Here is a 26,303-nt window from a genome sequence, read left to right as displayed (position 1 = left end):
AGGGGAACTGAAATAAGCCTAAGCCAGAGTCAACTGCAGTCCTTGGGCATGGCATGAGTAGCCAGGCTGGGGGAGAGCTCTGGTGTTCCTGGCAGCAGAGTGATAGCTAACCCTCTTCATGGGGGGAGCAAATGGATGATCTGCACAATGTTGGAGTCACTTGTGCCTCCCTGGCCCACAAAGGCACCCACATTTTAGAGTAGATCTTTGCTTTGGGGCACACTGTATGGGTTTCCCCAAACCCTGAGCTATCTCTGACACAGTGGGACCACAAAGGCTCCACAGCCATCAGGAACTTCTGGTCCTGTGGTGGGTGAAAGAGCCACCCAAGCAGACTAAAGGGGCTCTGTATTAATTCCAGCAAACAGGAGACTCCTGGGTATTTTCCCCTATAACTCGGCCCAGCGTCCTTCCCAACTCCCACAGCACGTCTGCAACTATTTCCTCTCACCTGTACAGAAACGAAACTAACAGAAGCAAAACCTGACACGCACAGGCCCAAAGCAACAGCAGCAGGGGAATCAAGACTCCATGCCACGGTATCAACCCTGCCTTGCTTTTTTGCTGAGCAGCTGCTCAAAACAAGCTTTGACAAGAGAACCTTTCCCCAATGCCATAATTGCATTTGGTGGGGCTAAGAATGGGGCAGTCTGACAGCCTGAATCTCGGTGTCGAGAGCTTAACATCTTTCAGGGGACATCTTTCTTCTTTTCATTAGACCAGTTATTAAAAACCATGCTGCATTCAGGCCTGATGTCTTTCCTTGCTCCTGCCCTGACCTTGCTCAGATGCCCACACACAGAGCTGGCTTGGGGAACCCACCACTCATGGGATGGGGTGGTTGGGAGGGATCCCTGGTTTGCAGCAGAGCTGGAAGGTGGGGTGCTCCTGAATTTAACATGGAATTATAGGGTCTATGAGTGCTATGACTGGGGAAAGGGGTTTGAAGGGTTAGTTAAATGGTGGGTAGGAAGGGAAAAGACGGGGTGTCCCCCTCACCAAAGCCAGCTCCCATTGTCCAGGTGCCCCAGGAGAACAAAGCCATGCAGAGCATGGGGGGAGTGGGGCACTAGATTGTGGTTTCTCTATGATCTCTGGGGCCATTAACACCCCTTCCCTGCCTGTCCTCCTGCCAACAGCTCAGTTCTGTTATTCAAAGTGACCCGTACACAATCATTCAGCATTGTAACGCAAACAACCCAGCACACTGCCCTGACTCCAGAGTCTGCTGCACTGGCCTCGCCCCTTACCGCCAAGCACTGACAGATCCTGGTTTTTGTAAGGCAGGCCAAGGAGTCACATTTTGTCTCCCCTCCCCTCCCTCTCCCCTCCCCAATGTCTTTATTACAGCAAGCACCGCCTGGACCAAATAAGCCACTGCACCCACCCCTCTCCAGCAGCCTCAGCCCCTGCAGACTCTACTCCACTAGCACCAGAGGGGCCTTCCCCTGGATCTGCTTTCTTCCCCTCCCTGTGCCAGGGCCCCCTCCTCTGATTTAAGCCAGCAGCAAGACAGCTTCAGATAAATGGGGTGATTGTATGGGGCGGAGAAGGGGGTTTCCTCTGTGCAGCGAGCCACAACTATGTCACCACCTGGACAGAAGCATCCTTTCTCGAATGCAGCCTGCCCTGTCGATTGCTCTGGGCGGGGGGTGTTGGATGGGGGGGAGGAGAGAAGATCCCCCCACTCCTTCCATGACAAGGGCCACATCCCAACAAGCTATTTCTGGGTCTACAGCTGTCACCTTTCAAACTCTGCCTTGACAGCACCCTCCTCCTGGCTAGAGCTGCCAAGCAGCATGTTGTCCCCTCATCCTCCATTAGCCAGAGGAGAAACAAACCAGAAATGTTTTGTTTCCCAGGCCTGCTTCGAGCAGGAGCCCACCTCTGAGGAAGCCTTTTGCCAGGAAGTTGATTCCTTTTATTGATGGGGGCGTGGGATAGGGACTGCTTCTCTGCCCCTCCCTTGGCTGTCCCAGTCCCCTTGGCCAGGCCTTTGTCCTCATTGACATGCAAGGCTGGCCGCAGTGGCCATTTGCTGAGCCGTCTACTCGGGAAAGCACCGCCTTCCCCTCCCCCAGCTCCCCGGGTTACCAGTGAAGCTATTCTTCAGCCTCTGCATTTTCACAGCAGCTCAAAGGCAGATGCATCAATCCTTTCAGGGCCTGGAGACGTGAGGGGAATGTCAACAGGGCCTGGGCAGGTGCTGATAGGTTCCCAGCCATCTCCCAGACCCCTTCGTTTCCCCTGCACCACCCCCATCCCTTTGGCAGATATACTAGGTATTGGACCAAGGGAGAGGGGGGTGGATGGTGGAGGTGGGGGAAAGGAAGGAGGGGCAGCATGGCGTACTAACCCTAAAGAGCACCCCTGAAGCCGTGCAAGCCAGTCCCCAGCCAGATGACAAACTACAGCCTTTGAACACACGCTGGGGGGGAAAGCCCTGATTTCAGCGCTGTTGCGCCAGGGATGAATTTGGCCCATCTGTATGGCGGGGGCTCTCCTCACATCTCTACCATGTCTCCTGGCAAAATAAGCAGGGTGGATGGTTTTGCTTTCAAAAACACCCCCTATTTGGGGGCGACGCATGGGCTGGGTGCCTGTCCCGCATGCCAAAGTGAGGTCAAAGCATCCTTATAATGGCACAGACCCCTCCCCAACTCTGCTCTCTGTATGGCTCTCCCAGGCAGCTGCTCTGGTCCCCAGCACTGATCCCCAGAGTCTGACAAAGGATTGGTGCTGGGCAATAGAAAGGTTCAGTTCCTCTTGTCTGTGTTCTGTGGGAGGGTGGCTGTTTCTCGTGTGTGGTTTACCCGTAGGTGCCGCGATCCTTTACTGTATGTTCCGAAAGCCTTGAGTCTATACATTTAAGAATTGGCAAATTAGAAAAATTGTCCTGCAATGTCAAAAGGAGGAAAAGGGTGGGAAGGTGGGTGGGTGGAATTGCAAGTTCCTCCAGGGGCACTGCCCTGGTTCAGAGCCCAAATGTCCAGGCGGGGACTGAGTCACACATTCAGTGCATATCTTACAAATGGGGCAGGGCCTCCTCCCAGAGCTTTTCCCTGGGACTGAGTCTCTGCGCTAGCAAGAGTCTTGAGCTCAGCCCGAGCAGACAAAGCACAGCAAGGTCATGTTTCACTTCTCCACAGCTTGGGGGAAAAGATTCCTCCTTTTTTTTTTTTTTAAGTACTTTAAGTTTCTTCTCTTCTTTTTTGTTTTATTTTTTAAAGTCTTATAGTTTCTGTAACAGCAGCTTCTTTCTGTATTGGTGTGGAAGGTATATATATCTATATCTATATATCTATAAATATATATAAGCCAAACTGCCTTACAGGTTGTTTTGTTTTGTTTTTCAGTGTTGTATGTGTAGCAGGCACTTGAGTTTATATGAAGATGTTTGCTTGGGGGCTGAAAGGGGTGGGGAGCAGAGGAGGTAGGATGGGTGGAGGAAGGAAGGAGCAGGAACTTTTGACAAGTGGCCACTGCTAGCCAAGGATGTCCAGGTAGATTGGTGTGGCCTTGCCAAGAGCATGAAGGATCTTGTAGATTTCCTTGATGTTGAGCCGCTGCTGAGGTTCCCTCTGCCAGCAGCCCAACATGATGTCATAAACCTCCTTGGGACAAACTCGAGGCCTCTCCAAGACTCGGCCTTGGGTGATGCACTCGATGACCTGAAACGCAGAACAGAGAGGGTGAGTCTCACACAACGAAGCGCTGCAAATGTCCCTTTGCCGAATCTGCTTAGCCCTGGATGGTAACCAACATTTCATCAGAGCACTAAGGAGCCAGCAGATCCCTCTGATTTGAGGTGTGCAGGCTCCCAGCAGGTGATATGCAGCAACAGATTCTCAGCACCTGCCTCCTGCTTTGCAGCTGCAGTTTTGCAATCTCAGTGAAATATACTTTTGATTTTGCAACCACTATTAACTCCAGGCACAACTCCTCCCAGTTTGACACCTAATTACCTGACTGTACCTATGGACCAGAAGGCTTCGTCAAAGAAGGAGTCCAATGGTAATTTATATAGAGGAGAGGCTGAACCTGACATGTCAGGTTTTCCTGGTGGTCTAAGAAAAAGTTAATTTTTTTTATATCATCAGTCTTTCCCCCTGCTGAAAATAAAAGCCTTTTCCATGGTGAAACTCAGGATAATTCTACTAGGGGGATTTCAGAGCAACATCTCCCACCTGCCTCTCCCAGGGCAAATTTGTCTAATTTTTGATGTTTGTAAGCAGGAAAAAAAAAAAAACACTGTTTCATCTTGGATCAAATTCATGATGGAAGAAAATCTTGCAAATGTTCACACCTCACTCTAGGTCAGGTTGTTGCCGCTAATGAGAAAAATGCGAGCGGCTCGTGCAGCATGAAATGGCATCTTTAGAGTGACTCCAGGGGAAAACAATTCCCCAAGCACCTGCTTTTTGAATCCTGCTCGCCAGGGAAAAGGCTGTAAAGGGAGGAAAAACTGACTTGTCAGAGAGCTGTTATTACTGACTAGTCCCCTGTCTGGGAAGTGATGAGTCACCCGGCACTGCCGTAGCTGATTGACCTAACACACGCTGCAGATAAACACAGATCCCAAACAGTGCTACTCGCGAGGCAAGTAGACCAGCGAGGGGGGCCTAAAGTTTATCATTTGTGACTAGTAATGGGGCCCAGCACGCATCCAAACAGACAGTTATCACTCTGATATTTGCATAGACATAGCGAGAAGAGAAAGCGATTAGGAAGAGCTGTGGACGGGAGGGCGATGGAAATGCAGTGCTGCAGACAAGGCTCCATCACTGTACAGCTGATGGCAGAGACAACTTTCTGAGCCTTGGTGGAGCAGGCAGAGAGACATGAACTAGGACCACTAAAAAGCTTCCTGTATTTGAAAGACCCATGGTGAGCCCCTATCTTTAGAGAGGAAGCAAGGTTTAGATTTAGCCAGTAGGGCTAGCTTTGGGTCTTCAGGTGGTCTTTCACTAGCCATGTGCCCTATTCCATCTTCCCCTCAGCGAGGGTCTCATCTAGTGTTTAGCAGAACGTCTAAAAATGCTCATTTTAACTTTAACCAGCCAACAGCCAGATAAAATCTAGACTTGTGTCCCCTGTAGATGTCCCGGAGTGGAGAAGGTGTGTCCCAGACCTGCTCATCCTCATTAAAAGTGAATCTAAGATCTGGTGGAGTCAGTTCTCCAGAGGCCCCTGGACTCTGCATGAGTCTCCACAGCTTGCTTCTAACCAGCAGGCCAACAGCAAACACATCCCTAACATTTGGGAAGATTTAATGTGCAATGTCTTGCACAAGTTGCCTATGAATTCTCTCCTTTGAGGAGAAAAGGGAAAGGGACAGAGGAAAGACAGGGTCAGGTAAAGATGGAGGTGACTATGGTTACAAGTCACCCTGTCTGGATGTGGCAGTACTATTCCTAGCCCAACAGTACCAGCTTTATATGTTCAAAGCGCTGTTTAAGGTTAGTAGATGGGTTAGTTTGATTATCCCCATTTCACAGATGGGGAAACTGAGACAGGTGCAGAGACATTTGTGCGGTCTGGGTTCCAGCATGACAGCTCATCCATGTGGGATGTATGTACACTCATTTGTGTGTGTGTGTGTGTATTTATCTCCAAGGCAAATGCAAGAGCAGCTCATTAAGTATCATAACAAATGGCTTCTGTGATCATTTCTCTCACGCTTTGTGTCTCTAAAATGTTTGTGCGTACTGCTTCAGGAAGGGCACTGAGCTCACAAATGGGCAAGTATCAGCGATGTAAAGAAGCACCTTGGATAGTCCCTCTCTGCACTCACTCAATTAAGGGATCTGTGTCCGGAAAGCAGAAAATGCACATTTCTTGTTAAAAGAGGTAACTTTTCTGGAATCCATTAGACACACAATAGGATAAAATGTGCACGTTTCCTGGGCACAGCTCTGTCACTGCACTCAGACGTGAGCTGGAGCACTGCCTGCTGTTCCAGACCTGCCTCCCCTGGATGTAACTGACCTGCAGCAACCCCTACTAGCCCAGTTCTGAGAGTGCTTCTGTGCTTATCTAGCCAAACAAAGTGGTGGGTATGTTGCTAAATCATGGTTTTGGGCATCAAGGGACCTGGGATCTATTCTCAACTCTATCACTGTGTCAGGCTCTTTGCCTCAGTTTCCCTATCTGTGAAATAGGGATAATAGCTATCCCTCTGAAAGGTGCTTTAAATTCTATGCCTAAAAAGAGCCATAAGAGTGGCAAGCATTAATTACCACTGTTATTGTGAACATCTGGGAGATGACCCGCAAACTCAGTGCACTGATTGCTCTGAAAGCCTTGTTGCAAAGAGGGCAATGGAAGGAGAACAGCCCTTCTCCCCATGAGCAATAATGTTCCATTTTTATGGCCAGATCTGTCCCTCCCGCATTCGCCCACAACTCCCACTGGGGTCAATGGGAGTTGTACATGAACATACAAGGGAAGTGCCTGGACCATAGGTGTTCGTTGTGCATTGGTATTTCCCAATTTTTCCCCACTTTGGGGTACACACTGAACAGCCTGACCCAGCTTTCTATAAATATTGGGGTCCACCCCATCCCTGCCCCTCGCCACCTGCAGCCCTCGCTGTGACCAACATTTTACATACCCGAGGTTGGGAATTCTGCTGGAAATAATTTACTTGCAACAAGCTGCTCCTTAAAGTCAGCCCAGCCAACCCAGTGCCAGTGTTGGGTGCATTAGCCCCCATGTACCTTACTTTACTTGTGGCTGACTCAAACCTAGGAGGAAGGGGCAGGGAGTGGAATGGGAGGAATTATGGGTTGGGGGCTCTTCTCAAAGTAAGAGCCTCTGTCAGGCTACATTTCCCAGATGGAAGCCATGGCTTCACCTAGCCCTTCCTCTGCGAGGCCATGACGCTGTTATGGACAATGGCACCCAAGGTGGGGGAGGGCTAGGACTTCCTCCTGAGAATGTGGAAGGCGGTGGTGTACCCCGGCTTCCAAGATGGATAAGGGAGGCGAAATAACCCACCTCCAGATCTCAAAGTGCCCGAAACTTCCTGCAAGAAGCATGCTGTGTGACTATGCTCCTTTCCATCATGTCTCGCCTCATCTCCCCTCCCCAGCCAAAGATGCTATGGTTTATCCTGTACCTCTGTGTTTGAGAGCTGGAACCAGGGCTGCTTCCCATATGTGAAGATCTCCCAGAGGATCACCCCAAAGCTCCACACGTCACTCTCTGTTGTGAACTTCCGGTACATGATGCTCTCAGGGGGCATCCAGCGGATGGGCAGCATGGTGTGTCCTCCAACCTGCATGGGGACAAAGGCACAGGCAAATCTATCAGAGCCATAAGAGAGGGGAAAGGCTTCACTTAGAGCAGGCTACCCATGTGGATGCTCAGACAGGCTAGGCAAGCTAACTCCTCCCTCTAACCCACACACACTCACCCATCAATGCAAACTGGCTAATATCCTAATATGACAGATTGGAAGTGAAATATATTGAGATAAATGATGAGCTCCAAAGATTTCCCTCTTCCCAAACCTGACGTACAAAGTAACACAACAAAATGCCTAGAACGTGTTCAACTGCTGATGAAGCAACAAAAGGCAGGAAATGTACGGTCTAAACCAAAGTGCTATCCTTAGCCTTCCTGGGCCTAGATATTGCAGAGTGAATGGCATATTCGGCTTTATGACTGAAATACATAGAAATACGTACAGCAGAGGTATGTCAATGTTCTTTATAGCTTTCCTGCTGCCTAGGACAGCCTCAAACCGGTTTGGGCTCCTATTAAATAACTGCACAAAGGGGTGTTCACCCAGAAAATTGCACCAGGAATCCACTCAGAGACAAGCAACTGCAGGTGCAAAAGCACAGTCAGTGGATGAAGGCTTGGCCTTCAAATTCTTAGATACCATGGTGATGGGCGCAGCATAAGAACCTATTCACAAAGTAAAGTCCTCCCCTTCACAATGTCTGAAATCTGTGGAGCCCTTGAAATAACAGCCTGAGACTATTCCTCCGAGGAATGCTGGGCAGGGAAAGCATTTTTGGGACAGAGTTCCCCGATTGCCAGTACATTTCAGTCCAACGGGGAAGTACGCAAGCAGCAGCAGCAGCAGGCAAGCAGAAGGAATTGCCTTGTCCTTGCTAGAGATTTTTGTACAACTCAAAGTCTCTTAGTAGAACCAGATTCTCTCTGTTCTGTCTTTCAATACAGGAATCACCATCTGCAGGGGGAATAACTAATTGATAGGAGTTTTGAACAGCAGGTGTTGAGAGCAGTATGGCTCCGTGTCTCTGGCATTCATCTCTTGCGAGGGTAGAGTATCCCAGAGACTACCATTTTTTTGGTACTGATGCTGCGAGAATTCCTTCTGTGTGAGTGTGTGTCTGCACGCGCACGCTTGGGAAGCTCTTGTCATACTATTACGGATACCGAGCAGTGCAAGCACGGAAGTTCAACCATGTGGCAGCTGCAATGAAGTGGCTGGAGTCTTCCTCGGTCTCTGGAGATGAGCAGAGGCAAAGACTGCTGCTTCTTGGGACAGGGGCCGGAGTGCCTGACCTGAAATTTCAGCAACACAGGGCAGCCTGCGTGCAGGGTGCTGCTGCTGCCATTTGTGGAAAGAGGGCTGGTGTATGTTTTTGTAAGTAAACAGATGACACAAAGACAGTACCCTGACTCCATGTCATTGGCTTCCCACCCAAAGAGAAACCATCCTGCCAGGCCCCCAGTTTCAGTTACTGCTCTGTCAAGGGGGCAACAGTACTCAAAAAGAAAACGCTTTGCAAGTCCCTGCTTTCCTCACGAATTCTGAAACCTCCCCTGCTTCATTAGATTGCTGCTAGTGATAAAGCGGTGTCAGTAAAGAGGCAAGCTACAGCACTGAGCTACAGAAACAATTTAATAGGAGGTGTTCAAAGTAAGTTATGACATGGGTAATACACAGGGCAGAGAGAGCCCTTAACCAGGAAGTGCTGTTCCAAACTTCCCCAGAGTTTAATGGGGTGCAGATTCAGTCTCTCAGAGTTCTATCAACTGGCCCCATCTCTAGTTCTTAGTACAGCCTAATTTTACCAGAAATACGATAAAGTCTCAAAACGATCTTTCACTTTAATGTGCGCAGATGCTCAAAACTGCAATTCGCGAGGTTGAAAAGCTTATTGTATCTCCACACCTCCCAGTTAGAGATCCATCTTTGGCTGAAATACTCTCCGTTTGCTGCCTTGAACCCCCAGGAATGCTATTCCTATTGCAACTGGAAAGACTTCTTCCTCTGTTCCTTTTAAATCTTGGCTGCGATTTTAGCTCTTTCCTGCACTTCCAGCTTTTATGACTTGCTTTCCCTTATTTTGAAGGGCTCCAAGGAAATTCTTTGTCAACACAACATGACATATATCCAAGCTGGTTAGTGAAAATTATTTTGTGCTAATGTTTGGCTCTCCGCACTCCTTTAGTAGCACTGACTCCGTTTTCCAACAATCCTGAAATCATTGCAGAGCTCTGTAAATCTGCCCTATCTTGGCGCTTGTTCGACATACAAGTAGTGAAATATATATTGTGTGCATTTAACTTCCTTTTGAACTAGATCCGGGCCAGTCAGGAAGTTTGTGTGCCAGATCCTCAGCTGGTATAAACTGGTGTGTAGCTTCCTTGGCTTCAATGCAACTACAACAATTTATACCAGCTGAGGATCTGGCTCTGAAAGTAGAGAAATGAACCAACAGTCCATCTCATCTCTAATGAGCCAAATCATGAGCCAAGTCATTGGCCTTCTCTAGACACACATTGGGGAAAAATTACCCATAAAGTGAAATACAAGGTCAGCTGTTGTCCCAAGGATGTAACGACAGAATGTTGGCTTAGTTAATCTGTTCACAGACTTGCAGTGCCAAGGGGCTCATCTCATCTCATCTCTGTACTTCATGTGCAACTATTTGTTATTGAAAAAAATACCAATAATTCCTTAGGAAGATGGACGTAGGCAAAAACAAAAGACTCTGGAGCCCAAAATATGCCCAACCTAGAGCTGTATGTAAGGGTTTCTTGGGAGTTCTGTATTTCAGAAGGATAGCAGCTTTCAGTGGACCCAGAGTTAATGTAATACCTGTCATTTTACGTTTTCGAAGCACAGCCATTAACTCCTCACCAGCCATGTACAAGGTTGATTAGGGATATAAATTATAATCCCAATTTCACAGATGGGGAAACTGAAGCACAGAGAGGGGATAGGACTTTGCCTGAGGTCACACAGTCAGTCATGGCAGAGCTGGGTATTGAAAACAGGAGTTCCTGGATCTCAGCCCTGTGCTCAGTCTACTATGCCCCGCTGTTTGTTAATATTGCAAATGTTATAATCTAGAATTGAGAGCAGACAGATTGGACTGCATAGGCAATACTACATAAACTGGCATGTGGCCTGGATAACAGAAGATCCTCCTTACACCATGTGCTGGCTACAACAGACTTTGCACTTCGGGGGTTCTTCCCTGTTCTTAACCTCTGCCTCCCACTGTATAATCACATAAGCGTGATTCCCAGGCCTGTTCACTGTACCTGGGACCACCTGGAGTAGCATGCATTGGCAAAAGCACTGGAGAGAAATGAGGCTATTAAACAAACCTGTCTACAAAACAGACTATTTTTCCTTTTGCAGAGCCAATTTACATTTCATGTCCTTGGCTCTGGAGAGAATCATTACGGATCTTTATAGGGAAGATGAAAGTTTGTTTCAATCAATCCACAGTTTACTGAGACAGAGCCCAGGGTGGCAGTTTCCTGCAATAACAGTGATCATGCAGGCTGACTCCTTGTCAAGAGACTGCTGCTTCAAAATCATTTCTGAAAGATTCCTGTCACTCTCTTCTCCACCCTCCACCACTCCCACCCAGAATGAGACACGATAGAGCTAGAAAAGAGCTCTTCTGAAATCCAGACCTGTCTCCCTGGGGCAATGCAGAATTGTCCAGTGCAGTCTTCAAAGTCCCAAATGATGCAACTCCCACAACTCCCGTTGAGAGACGTTCTACAACCCAGTCACAGGTTTCACTCTCAAGAAGTTTATCCTGACATTGAGCCTAAATTCTTCCTTTCTTCTCTTTTGCTCCAAAAGAACCCCATCCTCCTTTCTATTTAAACTCTCTGTATCATTGCTACAAATAACTATTGCCCTTGAGGAATTCCACCATGATTTCAACAATTTCCATCCCACCATCAACCTCAGCCTAGACCAATCCACACAAGCGGTCCATTTTCTGGACACTACTGTGCTAATAAGCGATGGTCACATAAACACCACCCTATACCGGAAACCTACTGACCGCTATTCTTACCTATATGCCTCCAGCTTCCATCCAGGACACACCACACAGTCCATTGTCTACAGCCAAGTTCTAAGATACAATCGCATTTGCTCCAATCCCTCAGACAGAGACAAACACCTACAAGATCTCTGTCAAGCATTCTTAAAACTACAATACCCACCTGCTGAAGTGAAGAAACAGATTGACAGAGCCAGAAGAGTACCCAGAAGTCACCTACTACAGGACAGGCCCAACAAAGAAAACAACAGAACGCCACTAGCTGTCACCTTCAGCCCCCAACTAAAACCTCTCCAGCGCATCATCAAAGATTTACAACCTATCCTGAAAAATGATCCCTCACTCTCAGATCTTGGGAGACAGACCAGTCCTCACTTACAAACAGCCCCCCAACCTGAAGCAAATACTCTCCAGCAACCACAAACCACACAACAAAAACACTAACCCAGGAACCTATCCTTGCAACAAAGCCCGATGCCAACTCTGTCCACATATTTATTCAAGTGACACCATCATAGGACCTAATCACATTAGCCACGCCATCAGGGGCTCGTTCACCTGCACATCTACCAATGTGATATATGCCATCATGTGCCAGCAATGCCCCTCTGCCATATACGTTGGCCAAACTGGACAGTCTCTATGCAAAAGAATAAATGGACACAAATCTGACATCAGGAATCATAACGTTCAAAAACTGGTAGGAGAATACTTCAGTCTCTGTGGCCACTCAGTAAAAGATTTAAGGGTGGCAATTTTGCAACAGAAAAGCTTCAAAAACAGACTCCAATGAGAAACTGCTGAGCTTGAATTAATATGCAAACTAGACACCATTAACTTGGGTTTGAATAGAGACTGGGCGTGTCTGGGTCATTACACATATTGAATCTATTTCCCCATGTTAAGTATCCTCCTCACACCTTCTTGTCAACTGTCTAAATGGGCCAACTTGATTATCACTACAAAAGGTTTTTTCTCCTGCTGATAATAGCTCATCTTAACTAATTAGCCTCTCACAGTTTGTATGGTAACTTCCAATTTATCTGTATGTATATATATTTCTTCTTACTACATGTTCCATTCTATGCATCTGATGAAGTGAGCTGTAGCCCACGAAAGCTTATGCTCTAATAAATTTGTTAGTCTCTAAGGTGCCACAAGTACTCCTGTTCTTTTTATAGCACCAAAGAGCCCTAGTTGTGCCCAGGACCCCTAGTAGCACCTGTGCTAGTTCAGGGATCAGCAACCACTGGCACGCGGCCCACCAGGGAAAGCCCCTAGTGGGCCGGGCCAGTTTGTTTATCTGCAGCGTCCGCAGGTTTGGCCGATCGCAGCTCCCACTGGCCGTGGTTCACCGTTCCAGGCCAATGGGGGCTGCAGGAAGCGGTGTGGGCTGAGGGATGTGCTGGCAGCCCTTCCCGCAGCCCCCATTGGCCTGGAACGGTGAACCACGGCCAGTGGGAGCTGCGATCGGCCAAACCTGCGGACGCTGCAGATAAACAAACCGGCCCGGCCCGGCAGGGGGTTTCCCTGATGGGCCGTGTGCCAAAGGTTGCCGATCCCTGTGCTAGTTGCTGTATAAACACACAACCTATTTGCAGCCTTCCCCCATCCCCACCTTAGTGGTGGCCGAACCTAGCTGGACAGCTTTAGCTCTTACTTTTTCTCTCTAAATCAACGTCTCCAGCTTTCATATCCTTTCCATTGCTCTGCTCCTTCCAATACTTTCCTGGTAACGTGATGCCCACAAATGAATGCAGCCTGCGGTGCATTTGCTTCAGAGCTGTGGAGAACTGTCTTTTGATAACACAGCCATCTTAGAATCAGGATAAACCACTCTCAAGGTCATGCACTGTTCTATAATCACACATTTCCAATGGCCCAGGGCACCTGGCCTTTTCTTTGGGGCCTCATTAAACATCCGAGACAGCAGATTGCAAGATAGCAGGCCACTCCCTGAGAGTGGCTTATTGCTGTATTAGAGCTGAACCTCAGGGAAATGCGGAAGGTTCATGAAAGGCCAGGATTAATGGCCATTAGGGAGAGGGATAATTAGTTAATGCTAGTATAGCACTTTGAAGATGTAAAGCTATATAAGTGCTATGTACGATTATTATTATAAGGCTCCAGGTTTGACTGCCAGGAAGGAAGCCTGGTGTCTGGGGAAAGAAGTCTCCTTGTCCCAGCTTTCTGATTAGGAAGGACTAAAAAGACATGCCATCCCTAGTGAGTGTGGCCATACAGCAGCAAGTCACGGAGAAGCTTGCCAAGGTAGTGCAGTGTTTCAGACAAGGAGGCGCTTGGATGGACTCTCTTAGATGTAGCCAAAACTAAAGACAGGCCTGGGCCAAAACCCTAGCCCAGAACTCCCGTGAACTTTGGATCTAGGGTTTTTGGTTCTGATCCCCACTCTGGAGATAAGAGCCAGCAGGTGAGTTAGGATCCAGAATCCAACTCCTCCAAACACCCTCTAACTGAGCCTGACCCAAATTTGTGATCCAGGTCTAGCGGAAACTGTTCAATGTACACAGGGCATCGCTTGGAAGGAGGAAAGCTCACATGGCTGGCATTCATTTGGGAGGCCTCTGCTCTTGTCGCTTTTGCTGGTGCCTCACGGAAAAGCTACTCAGGTCTGAACCACAGAAAATGTGTCTCTTTAAATGAGGCAGTTTTCTGGTGAATTTCACCTTTTGTGTGCTGCAAGGTTAGATGTTGTTTGCTTGATTTCTTCCTGGATGAGGTAGGGGGAATTAGAGAACTTGGTGCCATCTCCCTGCCTGTTTGGTTTGTGAGTGCAGTTGAATCCATTCAGCAAATTAATTCCTTTTAAACCTGGTGACAGGACACATGCTCTTTGGTTGCTGTCTCAACTCTGTTGTGTGTGGGGGTTGAAGCAGGGCTCTCCTTTAATTGCACAACTGGCTGACTTCCCAGGCTGGGATGGGATGGAACATGTGCGCATGTCCTTTAGAACCTCAGCACCAAAAGCACCTGAAGATTCTCACCTCTGGACCTTCTTCCAACAACCAGATGTGTCCCCCATCAGGACGCGTTCATTTCTGCTAAGGACAATACTTGCTGTTCAGTAATCTAGAGCAGTCTTGAGTAAATAAAAATGGCAGGTGCCTGGCTCTTCTTCTGAGAGGACGTCAGAGCAGAGCGAATGCAGCTAAGATGCAGGAAAAACCTCTGCATTTGGCTATGCTGCCACTTAAAACAAAACCAAGTGATGCTGCCATCTGTCCACCACAGCAGGTTGTGATTTTGTGAGTGCTCACAAGCTAAGCAGGGTTGCCCTTTGTAAGGGTTGGGATGGAAGACCCCTCAGAAATTCCTAGTGTTGCTGAAAATCCAGAAAGGGGCAGCCTTCCCTGGGAGTCTGTGCTGAATCCAATGCCTTAGTGTGGCGCTAGTAGATACCGTGCTGCTGGAAGTGCCAGTTTTCAAATTAGATGTAAAAGTGAGACCCTCTGTGTTCATTAAGGATTCCAGGGCACTTTGTTCAAGGGCAGGGTGTTAGCCCTGATGTCCTGGCTAATTTTCAGCTACATTCTGCTTCTCGAAATATTCCCTGCAGACATTACACTTCTTTTTTCTTTTCTAAACTGTCTTGCTGCTTTGCTATTAAACAGCTGGCATGTTCCACCCCAGAGGTAGCTGCATTTAAGTGCATATGGGTGTGTGGGTATTCATTTGGAGTTGGGGGAGATGGAATTCCATTTTACCATGTATGTATTTATACATGATGAAATGCCCTAGAGAAATGTAAGACGATATTATCATCAACAATGGCACTGTAACCTCAAATTAAAAGTAAACAGTTCCTTGTTTCATTCCTTTTTGCAAGAAAAATCAAATGGAAAGGATCCCACTCAATAGAGAGGCTGCTGTTTGGTACCAGAACGTCACTTGCCCTTATAAATGTGTGAAAAAGACTCGGAAAGACTGCAAGGCAGATGCGTAACTCAATGTGGTCCAGCTCCAAAGCTGCAACAGAGGTCCCAGATTCATGCAGGCAAAGCCTCTGAGTTATGTAGATGTTCCTAACACAGGTCCTCTCACCAGCCCCAACTTGCCTTCAGAATTACACGGATCTCTCCTATCTGAACACACTAGCTGGAGGGGGAGTATCCTGTGTCATCATGAAGACTTTGCAAAGCAATTCCCCTGATTGGGGACCTCCTGCTGCTGCTCTACTTTGCAGTCCATGCTCTTTCCCCGTCAACAGAACCTCTCACTGCAAATGTCAGGCTTGCTGCTCCTTGCAAAGAGCAGATCAGACAGACTGCCCCTCCTCCTTTCTTGCCCTGCTTTAGCCCTTCCATGTAACCTAAATTCTTTCCTGGGCACAGCTCAGGCCTACAGCAGGGGAGAGGACACACTGCACTCAGGGCTTTTAAGCTCTTGTTCTTCATCCATGATCCAGCAGGACAGGCGAGAGACTTGGGGTCTTGTGACTTCACTCAGTCAGATGGTCCCGGCTGCTGCAGCCAGAGTGGAGAATTAACTATCGCCTTCCCCCCAAAAAACGAACAAACACCAACTGATTTTCTTCAGCCTCTTGTGTCTCCTTGATGCAGCTGCTTTGCATTCCCTGCACTGCCCATGGGGATGCCAGTTGCAGCCTTTGCACTAATCTCCAGTGTCTTTGTGTAACGATTACACAGCCAGCTCTGCACGCTCATGGCTTCACACAGCAGGCCTTGCGTCCTGCCTGGATGTCAATAGCTGCAGGCAGCTTATATCTTATAGGGCAAAAACTGGGCCAGGTTCATAGCTCGCAGTGAAGTGCCCTGCACATGTTGACAGTGTCTGTGTTTACAAATAGGCATGGCCTCTCCTAACCAGACAGTAGCTGGCACCTGTGTCCCCTTACTTGTCACGAGGTGGGAGGATGCAGTGCCCTGGCTGTGAGGTGAGGAGAGGAGGCTGGAATCACCTCTACTGGAACAGGGAACTAAATGCACTTCTCATAAGGTGGATGTAGAGAGCTGGATATACCTGCTATGAGATAGGGGGAGATGACCAGATAAAGTTACTGCAAGGTCAGGAAGGAGGCGAGACAAGCCTCCTGGAGGCAGATGGACTATTTGTTCCCTCCAGACTCGCATTCTGTGTTTAAATACACGTCTAAAAATAAAGCCTCCCATTGACATTGTTTTTCCTTACTTCATTTAACAATCCGGTTGGTTTATGACCCGAATTCTGAATCAGGTGGAATTCAGAAGTGTAATTTGCAAGCCAGGACCCCGTCCTTTTCACCCTTCCCCGTCTCTGCTCCTTTGAGTTTGTTTCAATCCCACGGTTTTCAGCATTCCTAATGAGCCATTAACAAGCTGCCAATTACTTATGCAAATGAGGGGGAGCAGACATGGAGGGGTGGCTGTAGCTAGAGGTAAAGTCTGCTGCCTCAGAATGGCCTGAGATAAATCATTGCTACTCTAAGAGCTGCCTGCATCCAGGATTGCTCTCTCTCTTATTACCTGCCGCCTAGAAATGCCAGAGGTAACATGGAGAGAGGTTACAAAATGGGAAATAGAGGATTAATCTCACAGATATTTTAAATTATGTTTGCCAAGAACACAGACAAGAACTCAGCGTGCCCAAACCACAGCTCAACCCTCCCCTCTTGTTCCCAGAGCTCAGACATCAGCACCTACTGCTATGAATGAGCTAGGCTAATCATATGCACATATGCAAAGGAGCAAGATCCAGCATTTTGCTTTTGCTTCCAAAACGATGCCTCAAAAATAGTACCTTCTGAGCACGTGTGGTGTTTTACACCTCACAGTCATATTTTGTTCAGCTGGGGAGGCAGCTGGTCCTGCAAACTGTCCCAGGTGCAGCCCGGACACAAGCCAAATGCCTGGAGTAACAGCAAGGAAAGCCTTTCTCAGCTCTGGTTTGCAAAGTGCTCAGTGCGGCCACCAGCAATGCTACCATCTTCATAACCACATCCGCTACTACAGACACCACGTCCCAGGCACTGCCCCAACTGCGCAGGGAAAAGGCTGCATAGGTGAACAGAAGTACCTAATATCCATGCAATGGAATGTCTTCCAGCTGTATCCCACTTTAATAAAGAGGTGTGGCCCATGGAAGCTACCGGTACCAGCATGTAATGCTCCATATTGACCCAAGATACTAGTGGTCCCAGCGTGTAATTTTCTATCATGCGCTGAGAAGCTAATGTTGCTTGGATAAACATGGAAATTTGCATGAGTCTCTAGGGGCAGCCCCCAGGGTTTAGTGATAAGGGTTCCTGTGAGGGACACTGGAGAACTCTGCAGGCCATTGTGGCCTGCTGACCAACACTTTGGCTACCCCTGATGTTATCCAAACCCCTCCAACCACCTTCTCTTTTGCTTTACACTCTCCCAGCATCATTCTGGCATTAGGCCAACTGACATCTCTTTGGGGCTGAGTATTACCAGCCTTCAGACTGATTTTAAAGTCTCCCATATCTGCAAGATCATACAACCGCATATGTTTTGGAGCCGGCACTACATCATCACATCATGCGTTGTGATGCAACCTGACAGTGACCTGATAATACAGTGATGGGTGTGTCAGGGATCAACAGCTAATCAGACAGACGGGCGATAAGTCAAAACAGCAGGCTGCAAGCAATGTCTTCTACATGCCTCATCTCGGGGCATGAACTGTGGAGTTTTATGTCAGTAGATCCTTGCTCAGTAATATGCAAGTAAACTCACAAAATGGGCTGAGGTATGAAGCTCAAAAAACTGCAGTGGTAAAACAAATTGCATGTGTTACCGCTACATGCAAAGACAGTGTCATCTTGGTATCTCTTAATCTCTCCTCTCCATTACCCCTTTCTCTCTGTCCTGCCCAGGACACCCTCTCAGGAGCAATGATGCCCGTTTTTCATCTGCAGCCAGATCAACTCCTGACTGAAGAGTTTCAGAGTAACAGCCGTGTTAGTCTGTATTCGCAAAAAGAAAAGGAGGACTTGTGGCACCTTAGAGACTAACCAATTTATTAGAGCATAAGCTTTCGTGAGCTACAGCTCACTTCCTCAGATGCATATCGTGGAAACTGCAGCAGGCTTTATATATACACAGAGAATATGAAACAGAGAATATAGTATTGTTTCATATTCTCTGTGTATATATAAAGCCTGCTGCAGTTTCCACGATATGCATCTGAGGAAGTGAGCTGTAGCTCACGAAAGCTTATGCTCTAATAAATTGGTTAGTCTCTAAGGTGCCACAAGTCCTCCTTTTCTTTTTGACTGAAGAGTATACATGATTTAGAGAAGGCTCCATTACTTAACTTCTGGATGCTGGATAATCAGTTCAACTTCCTTGGCATTAATCATAATAATTTTCAAAATTCATTAGGGTTGATTGTTTGGAAATCTATTTCCTATTAATGTCAGTTTCACTGAGCTCACGCCTGGCAGCCAGAGACAGAAATGTCCTGGTGGCTTAAAGACAGAAATTTAACACAATGTAGGGCCTGGGAACCCCATGATACATAAATCCCTTTCTATATGTGAAACAGTTACTCTGGAGGGAGACCTGAAAGCTCCCGGCGTTGTCCTCTGTGTTGAACCCAGCTGCACTGCAATGTTGTGATGTTAGCACATCATGCTGCAATGGAACATCCTAGAACCATAGAAATGTAGGGCTAGAAGAGATCTCAAAAGGTCATGTAGTCCATCCCTCTGGGCTGAGGTAGGACCAAGTATACCTAGACCATCTCTGACAGTTGTTTGTGGCATTCCCAACACTGGAGGTTTTTAAGCACAAGTTGCACAATCTCCATAGGTAACCCATTCTAGGTCTTAACTATACTTATAGTTAGAAATTTTTTCCTAATATCCAATCTAAATCTCACTTGCTACAAACTAAGCTGATTACTTCTTGTCCTACCCTGGGTGGATACTGTACCAGCCCATAATAACTTAATAAACTCGCTGGGTCAGATATTAAAAACTGCACAGATGTACCTCTCATGCATACAGTTGCGTGCCTAAACTGCATATGCAGTTTCCTAAATTGTGTGTGCAAACAAGAGATGTGTGTGAAAGTGTGTATAAAAATTAAAGGGCTATTTCAAAAATCTGCCCCTTATTGTTCTGCAAATGTAGCAGAAGTTTTAGCCTACAAAGCTTTAGTGCTTCCCCAAGGTGATGGATCCTTTAGAAATATGATAGGTAGACAGTCCCCATTAAATCAGGGCCATCTCATCAAAATCCATTCGGTCACATTTAGTCAATCTTTTGTGGGCCAACAACTACAGGACAGTTCCTTACTGTACCTCTGCTAGTGCTTTGTCCTCTCCAGTCTATTTAAACATCCTGGGTGACGGTGCTTTCACCCCTCCCCTTAGGATGAGATTCTCACTCTGTTTTAAAACAGTGGGTTATCAGCTTGAAAACCTCAAAGAAATATTGAGCAACCTCAGACTGAAGTTGCTTTTGATTGCTGGCCTAGTCAAATACCAGTTATTGGCAGAGAAGGCCTGGATGGCATGTCAACCAAACACACTACATCCCATGTCAGAATAAAGATCTCAACATTCAGGATTGCAACATCACACCCACTAATGATGTGATTAAACTAGCCAATGCCATTAGGGAAGCAATGCCTGCTTTGACACTGGTCAATGCGGGAGAAGTATGAGGAAAGCAGAACCAGGGTTAAGGCAGCGCTAGAGAGGATTTGGAGCACACACATTTTAGACACTGTGATGATGCTGTGATTTGATATGTGATGCTAATGGCTGCACTTCCTGAGGCCAAGCAAGGTGAATGCTCCGCACTGGATGGAGCTCTTTTCTTGCATGTCCCAGATGACTATAATGCATGGGCAAAAGTGCTGGGGCACAGAAACAGGAGGCTGCAGGACGTGACAGCACCTACAGAAAAGTGGAAGCAGAAGGGGACAGTTGCTGGAGGTGTCTGAGTGAGTTACAAGAGGGCAGCAGCATCAGAAAAATGGAGAGCTCAAAGCACCACTAGGGGGAGCAGTAGCCCATGCCGAAGATGGATCTGGGACTTGTTTCTGGAAACCGTTAACAGGCTAATTTTGAATTTTGGGACTACAGTCCCACCCTGTTCCTTTCTATCCAAGCATTTGTCCTCAGAGTATCAGAGTGACTTGCAGTTCACTGTCCTGCTTGGTTATGTCTCCAGAACTTCTCGATAGACCAGAACCCACCGTGTCCAGTGACCTGCTTATCCTAATGGTCTTTTATTAAAACACTTCTCTGAACTTTATTTGGCAAAACAAAACCCAGGAATATTCAGATGCCTGGGTCCTAAATGCCATGAGAGCTAGGAAGAACTAAGAAGCCATTTCAGATATTGCTGTCTGACATCTCCTGCACCATAGGCTCCCTTTCCTGAAGCCAACCGGAGGCCCTGAGCCATCCAGCCCCTAAAGGGATGCATTTTGCTAAACCCACTCCCTGGTGGGACAGAAATGAAAGCTTTTGCTGGAAGCCTGTGTTGCCCCTGAATAGTCAGCTGTCTTAACTAGATGAATCTTTCGGATGTCTCTCTGGACACCATCTCTCCATTAGGGTTAGCCACAAGAGGAAGGACGGAAGGAGAGAAAGAAATACAGAAACCGCTAATGTTCAGCTGTGTCTGGTGGGAGGAATGACACAATGCAGATATGCATAAGGCATCATTTCTTCCTAGATTATATCCTTGCTAGGTCATTTACTTAGTGGAGAAGTTTATCTTTAAAAATTATGAGCCATATCCTGAGCTGACTTCATTGAAGCTCCTCTGACTTACACCAGCTGAGGATCTGGCCCTATATTTATGTTTCAGGAATTCTGTATACGTGTGTATTACACACATGGACAAGCACACACTGGCCACATATCTATAAACCAAAAACTAAAAGATGTTGTACCAAAGGAATTAGAGTTGGAAAATACCTGCTATGTCCCACTCAGTTTACCACCCCTTTGAGAATGGAGGACTGTCCCCTGATGGACATTTTGATGGCTTCAGCTCTAAACATCCCAAAGGGGCTTCCACCACTTCCCATGTGCAAATACTCCACAGCCAAAACCATCTCACTGTCAAGATTTCCCTGATGTTCACGCTGCCTTTCTTATATCCATCCCATTGCTCCTAGTGATAATTTCCATGTTCAGCCCTAAATAGCACTTCTTTGACACTTCTGAAAACCTGCCGCTTTCCAATATTTGCAGACTGTCATATCCACTCCCTTCGCCGTTGCTTAGCCAAGCTAAACATAGTTAGGCCTTTTAATCTTCATAAATCAATGGCCCCGCATGATTTCTGCTGCTCTTCTCTGAAGTCTTTTGGGTTTGTCAATACCATTCTGGTAATGTGGTGCTGTGGCATGGAGCCTGCCTGCACAAGGAAGTAATATCTGAGGTATGGTTGTAGTAGAGACTTTTAGAGCAGAGACCTATCTCCCTGCTCCTTTATGTGATTGCTCTGTACATTCAGCCTCACAGTGCACTGGCCTTTGTGTTGCCGTATCACACAAGCTCTGTGGTGAACTTCCCCGTCACACGATTCAAAGAGGACAGTGTTTACCCCAAGAAATTAGGATGTGACCTGAGGGGAAATGATACAAGTGCACATTACAGGGGTTTGATTGTGTATGGGACAGAACTGGCTCCACGTGAGATGTGTGATGTTAATGGAATATGTGCTTTATAATCAAAGACACTCTTTCAAACTCTCTCTCTCTCTCTGTGTTTGAATTTAATGCTTGTGAAAATGAGGGACAGAAACCATTAACTAGCGGCAGGCCCAGTGTGGGCAGGTCCAATGTGGCAGGCACAGTGCACTTCAATCCTGATCTTCAGGAACACCTGGTATTACAGTCCTGGGCCCTGACCTGCCGCTACTCAAGTACCTCAGTCCCAACCTGCAGCACATCCTGACCTTCCAGCATTGCATTCTCCTCACATAGTCCTGCTGGTGCTCCGGACCTGTGCCGTACCCTGCTAATCCAGTCCCGTGGCTCTGTCAAAGCCCTGGGCCTCCTGTCCCCCAGCTCTGCGGATGCAATTCAATCCTGAAATGCAGCAACACCTGCTATTCCAGTCCAAAACCTCCTAACACACATAGTTTGTATCTCCTTCCCTCTCCACTGTGTATCTCAGACACCCTGGGTCTGTCTCTTCTCTCTCCTCTCTTCTACATATGGCCTCTCTCCCCACCCCCCAGATCCACCTGGCCCCATTTGAATTTTTAAGCTATTTAACACCCTCCAATATGTGCATAACAAGGTTTTTCACCTGCCCTCTGCTGCCATCCCTCTGCTATTATGACACCAGGTGCTGAAGTGGTAACATGGTGTTTCAGAAGCCTAACACTGGCTTCCATGTGTCAGAACTCTAATTACATGGTAACTAGCGACCTTGTAAGTACAGGGTAATCTATTATATAGCACCAGGGTAAATTATCTGGGTCTTTCTGTCTTCTTCACTACAGTCTTCTCCAAAGATTGAAACACGGCCAGTTAAATGGTAATTAATCTCTGAACCTCTTAGCACCTTCCCATTTCGGTGTTCAGTAACCGGGGAGAGCATGTTATCTCTGCGCAGTGTCAGGGGACTGGCCATGTTGCTATCACTACAGAGCAAGGGTCAACACTTTTTAAATGCATAAAGTTGCTGTGTCAAGACTCTGCAATGCTGTCAGTGAAGCATGAGGTGGCTGCAGCACAACGCAACACACTGTTGCCATGTCAGCCCCTTGGGGAACAGTTTATGACTTGGTTTCCAGAGCCGCTGAGCGCCTGCAGCTCCCGTTGGCTGGACCTGAGGCTGCTCAGCACCTCTGAAAAGCGGCCCATCCATGTCCCTGCACTGAGACTCATCCCAACAAACAACTCTGCTGTGGGACAGGGGTGGGAGAGGGTGGTAACCCTGTTCAGGGTGAAGAGGAAAGGTTTGCTCTGTGCAGTGCAGTCTGACTGGACATGTCTGTGTGCATACCTGCAGGGAAGGGGAGTTCCTCTGTTTTGAACTGTGCGGCCTGCCCCTTTCTGTGTGGGGTGCAGTGTAAATGTCTGAGAGGGACAAATCTGGCTTTGCCCAGTGATACCTGGAAGAAGGAAGGGGTGTGCGGGGGACAAAGCGAGGGGTCACCCTTCCTGATGTGGGAGAAAGGGGTCCAAGATTTCACACAGCCCCATGTGAGAGGTGGTGAGGACACCAGTTGTAGAGCTCTATTAGCCTTCGAGCGAGGGGGAGCATTGCCAGTAACCGCCACCTATATCCTCGCGCTTTGAGTCACCCTCTGAGCTCATCAAAACCAACAAGAGAGAGACCTGGGCGTTCGCTTTGGAAAACCTGGGGTAAAACGCTGAATGGACCAGCTTTTGCCTTCTGTGTTGAAACTTTTTGCCTCTGCCCACACGCGCACACACTATGGGTCAGTCTGAAAGCTTCTGCTCCAGTCACCAGAGCTAACGCTTCCCCTCTCAGAGCCAGGTACATTGTACCCCAGCCATGCCCCATGGAACTGCCTGCACTACAGTGCTCACCCCACCCGAAGGAACCATCCCGCCTACAGAACCCCCACATGCCGCCCCCACCAGTTGATACACAAATACCTCCAATCCACTGATGCCAGCGGGTGCTCTGCATGTGGGTCAGGGATTGGTGGATGATGCATATAAAGCCCATGGGATTTTTAAGGTGACTAAGGCTATTTGCATGCATTTTAGACCCACTTAGGTTGCTCCCTCTGGAGCACTTACAGTTTAAATAGTAATGGCAGCAATTATTTTCAGATCCTAGACTAATAAAATCTTCTAATTTGTTGGAAGGATTCAGCCAGGTATAATAGAGCTCTAATGACTGTTTTAAAAAGTTCCTAGGCCCGGTTTTCAAACGCACCAAAACAGAACACTCAAATCCCATACGCTGATGCTCACCTCAGCCCGTAGACCCTCCACACACAGAATCTTAGAAATGCAGGGCTGGAAGGGACCTTAAGAGGTCATCTAGTCCAGCCCCTTGCACTCAGGCAGTATTACATAGCTAGACCACCCCGACTCATGTTTGTCTAACCTCTTCTTAACGATGCCTCTTTTGGGTGAATAAGTGTCAATTTAAATAACTGAATGGGGGACTTAGTTCACATAGTGGCTTTGCACACTGAGCCCTCTGAGCCAATTGCTCTAGTAGTCTATACCAGTGGTTCTCAACCAGGGGGTACATCAGCTCATCTAGATATTTGCCTAGTTTTACAATAGGCTACATAAAAAGCCCTAGCAAAGTCAGCACAAACTAAAATTCCATACGACTTGTTTATACTGCTCGATATACTATCCACTGAAATATAAGTACCATATTTATATTCTAATTGATTTATTTCACAATTATATGGTAAAAATGAGAAAGTCAGCAATTTTGTAAGCAAGTAGTTTTAAAGTGGGGTGAAACTTGGGGGTATGCAAGACAAATCAAATTCTTGAAAGTGGGTACAGAAGTCTGGAAAGGTTGAGAGCCACTGGTCTATACTGTACTGTAATGAACTGGCAAGTGTGTATGTGTGCGCGTACACATGTGCACCATTGCTCTCTACTGGATGAAATGAGCACTACAGTGTGTCATAGGCCCTTTGCTATTACAAGCTTCAGGGGAATCTCCTTTAGCCAAAGTATAACCTTAGCTCTGCCCCCCCCCCCCCCGTACCTCTGCAATGTGATACCATTTTCAGTTACATGATCACACACTGTTTTTCCACAGGACCCTTGCTTCATGCAATGTACATGCTGGAGAATGAATGAGGCCAGGCTGTGCAGTGATTTATTCTGGGGATCTGAACATCTCACCTCATTCACTGCAGATATTGTATGGTGTGTCATGAATGAGGGTGGTATCCACAGCATCCTTTCCTCTTTCACTGCAGATGTTGTATGGTGTGTAGTGAATAACGTAGAGGCCCCCTGGTAGAGAAGAGATAGCCTTGTGATTACGGCCATGGCTTGGGACTCCCAAGATTTGGATTCTGGTCTTGCTTGTGCCACAGATTTGCTGTGTGACCACAAGTAATTCACTTGATCTCTCTGTAACCTGGGTCCTCATCTGTAAAATGGGGAAATAAAATTTCCCAGCTTCACAAGAGTGCTGTGCAGATAGAGATTAGTGAGGTTCTCAGACACTGCAGTGATGAATGACATAGAAAAAGACAATAAAGAAAGAAAAAAATCTCCGTGTGGAAGCTGGATGGTGTGCAGCAAATGAGACATGGAGCCACACAATGAACACTAAGAAATAAAGAACAATTGCCCATGTTTACTGAGCACTGTCCATCCTGTGGCTCTTGCAGGAATAATAGCTCACGATCATATAATTAAAGACTGTAGGGTGATGCATACATCCGAGTGTAGAAGTTAAGGATGCACAGGCAGTCTTGACCTTTCCAGTACCTGACTTTTGCACGCTTCACTTTGCAACCTTTATGTTCTTTTAATGCAGTATTTTTGTATGGGTTGTGTGAGATTCTGAGTTAAACCTCTTGCTTCTGAGCTAGGTGCCTCCTGTTTAATAAAACATTAACTAATTAAGAAAAAAGATCCTGTTTGGGTGGCAGCAGGCAGAAAGGAAAGAGAGAGCTGTGTGTTCAGGAAGACACCTGTTACATATGCATGTATGTCTCTCTCACCTCTTGATAGGTTCTAATGCCTGGCTAATGGCATGAGCTCACCAGGCAAGGCCACATCCTACAGCACTGCAGCTAGACTAATGTCCTTGCCCGGTAATGGCAGCATAGCCGCTGTCTTCATGAGTTGCTGGGGGTTGCTCAACCCCCGCTCTGCCCCTGGCTCTGACCCCACTCCACCCCTTTCCCCAAGCCCCCACCCCTGCCCCTAGTCTGCCCTGTCCCCAGAGGGCTCCGTGCCCTCGCTCCTCCCCTTTCCCCCCCCAGCGCCTCCTGCATGCTGCTGAACAGCGGATCCGTGGTGAGTGGGAGGCACTGAGCGGGAGGGAGAGGAGCTGATGGGCAGGACCACTGGCGGGCAGGAG

The 26,303-nt window shown here is 47.4% G+C and overlaps 1 protein-coding gene across 3 annotated transcripts in view; it reads right to left on the bottom strand.

Moving 5' to 3' along the window:
• Positions 1-1,391: 1,391 nt before the first annotated feature.
• The window catches only part of NTRK3 (neurotrophic receptor tyrosine kinase 3), a 455,727-nt gene continuing 430,815 nt past the window's right edge, over positions 1,392-26,303 (bottom strand). For 2 of the 3 annotated variants that reach the window (XM_073304182.1, XM_073304180.1), the window contains exons 17-19: positions 25,109-25,222; positions 7,121-7,279; positions 1,392-3,671 (exon numbers count right to left, since the gene is read on the bottom strand). In XM_073304182.1, coding sequence (XP_073160283.1) covers positions 3,486-3,671; positions 7,121-7,279; positions 25,109-25,222 — 459 coding nt within the window. In that variant the 3' untranslated portion in view covers positions 1,392-3,485. The remainder of the gene's footprint in view (positions 3,672-7,120; positions 7,280-25,108; positions 25,223-26,303) is intronic. The other variant, XM_073304181.1, reaches the window with a different exon arrangement.

Source organism: Lepidochelys kempii, chromosome 10 (assembly GCF_965140265.1).
Source record: "Lepidochelys kempii isolate rLepKem1 chromosome 10, rLepKem1.hap2, whole genome shotgun sequence".
Taxonomy (NCBI): domain Eukaryota; kingdom Metazoa; phylum Chordata; order Testudines; family Cheloniidae; genus Lepidochelys; species Lepidochelys kempii.
Note: the sequence above shows the minus strand (reverse complement) of the source record. Positions and strands in the feature narration are given on the sequence as shown.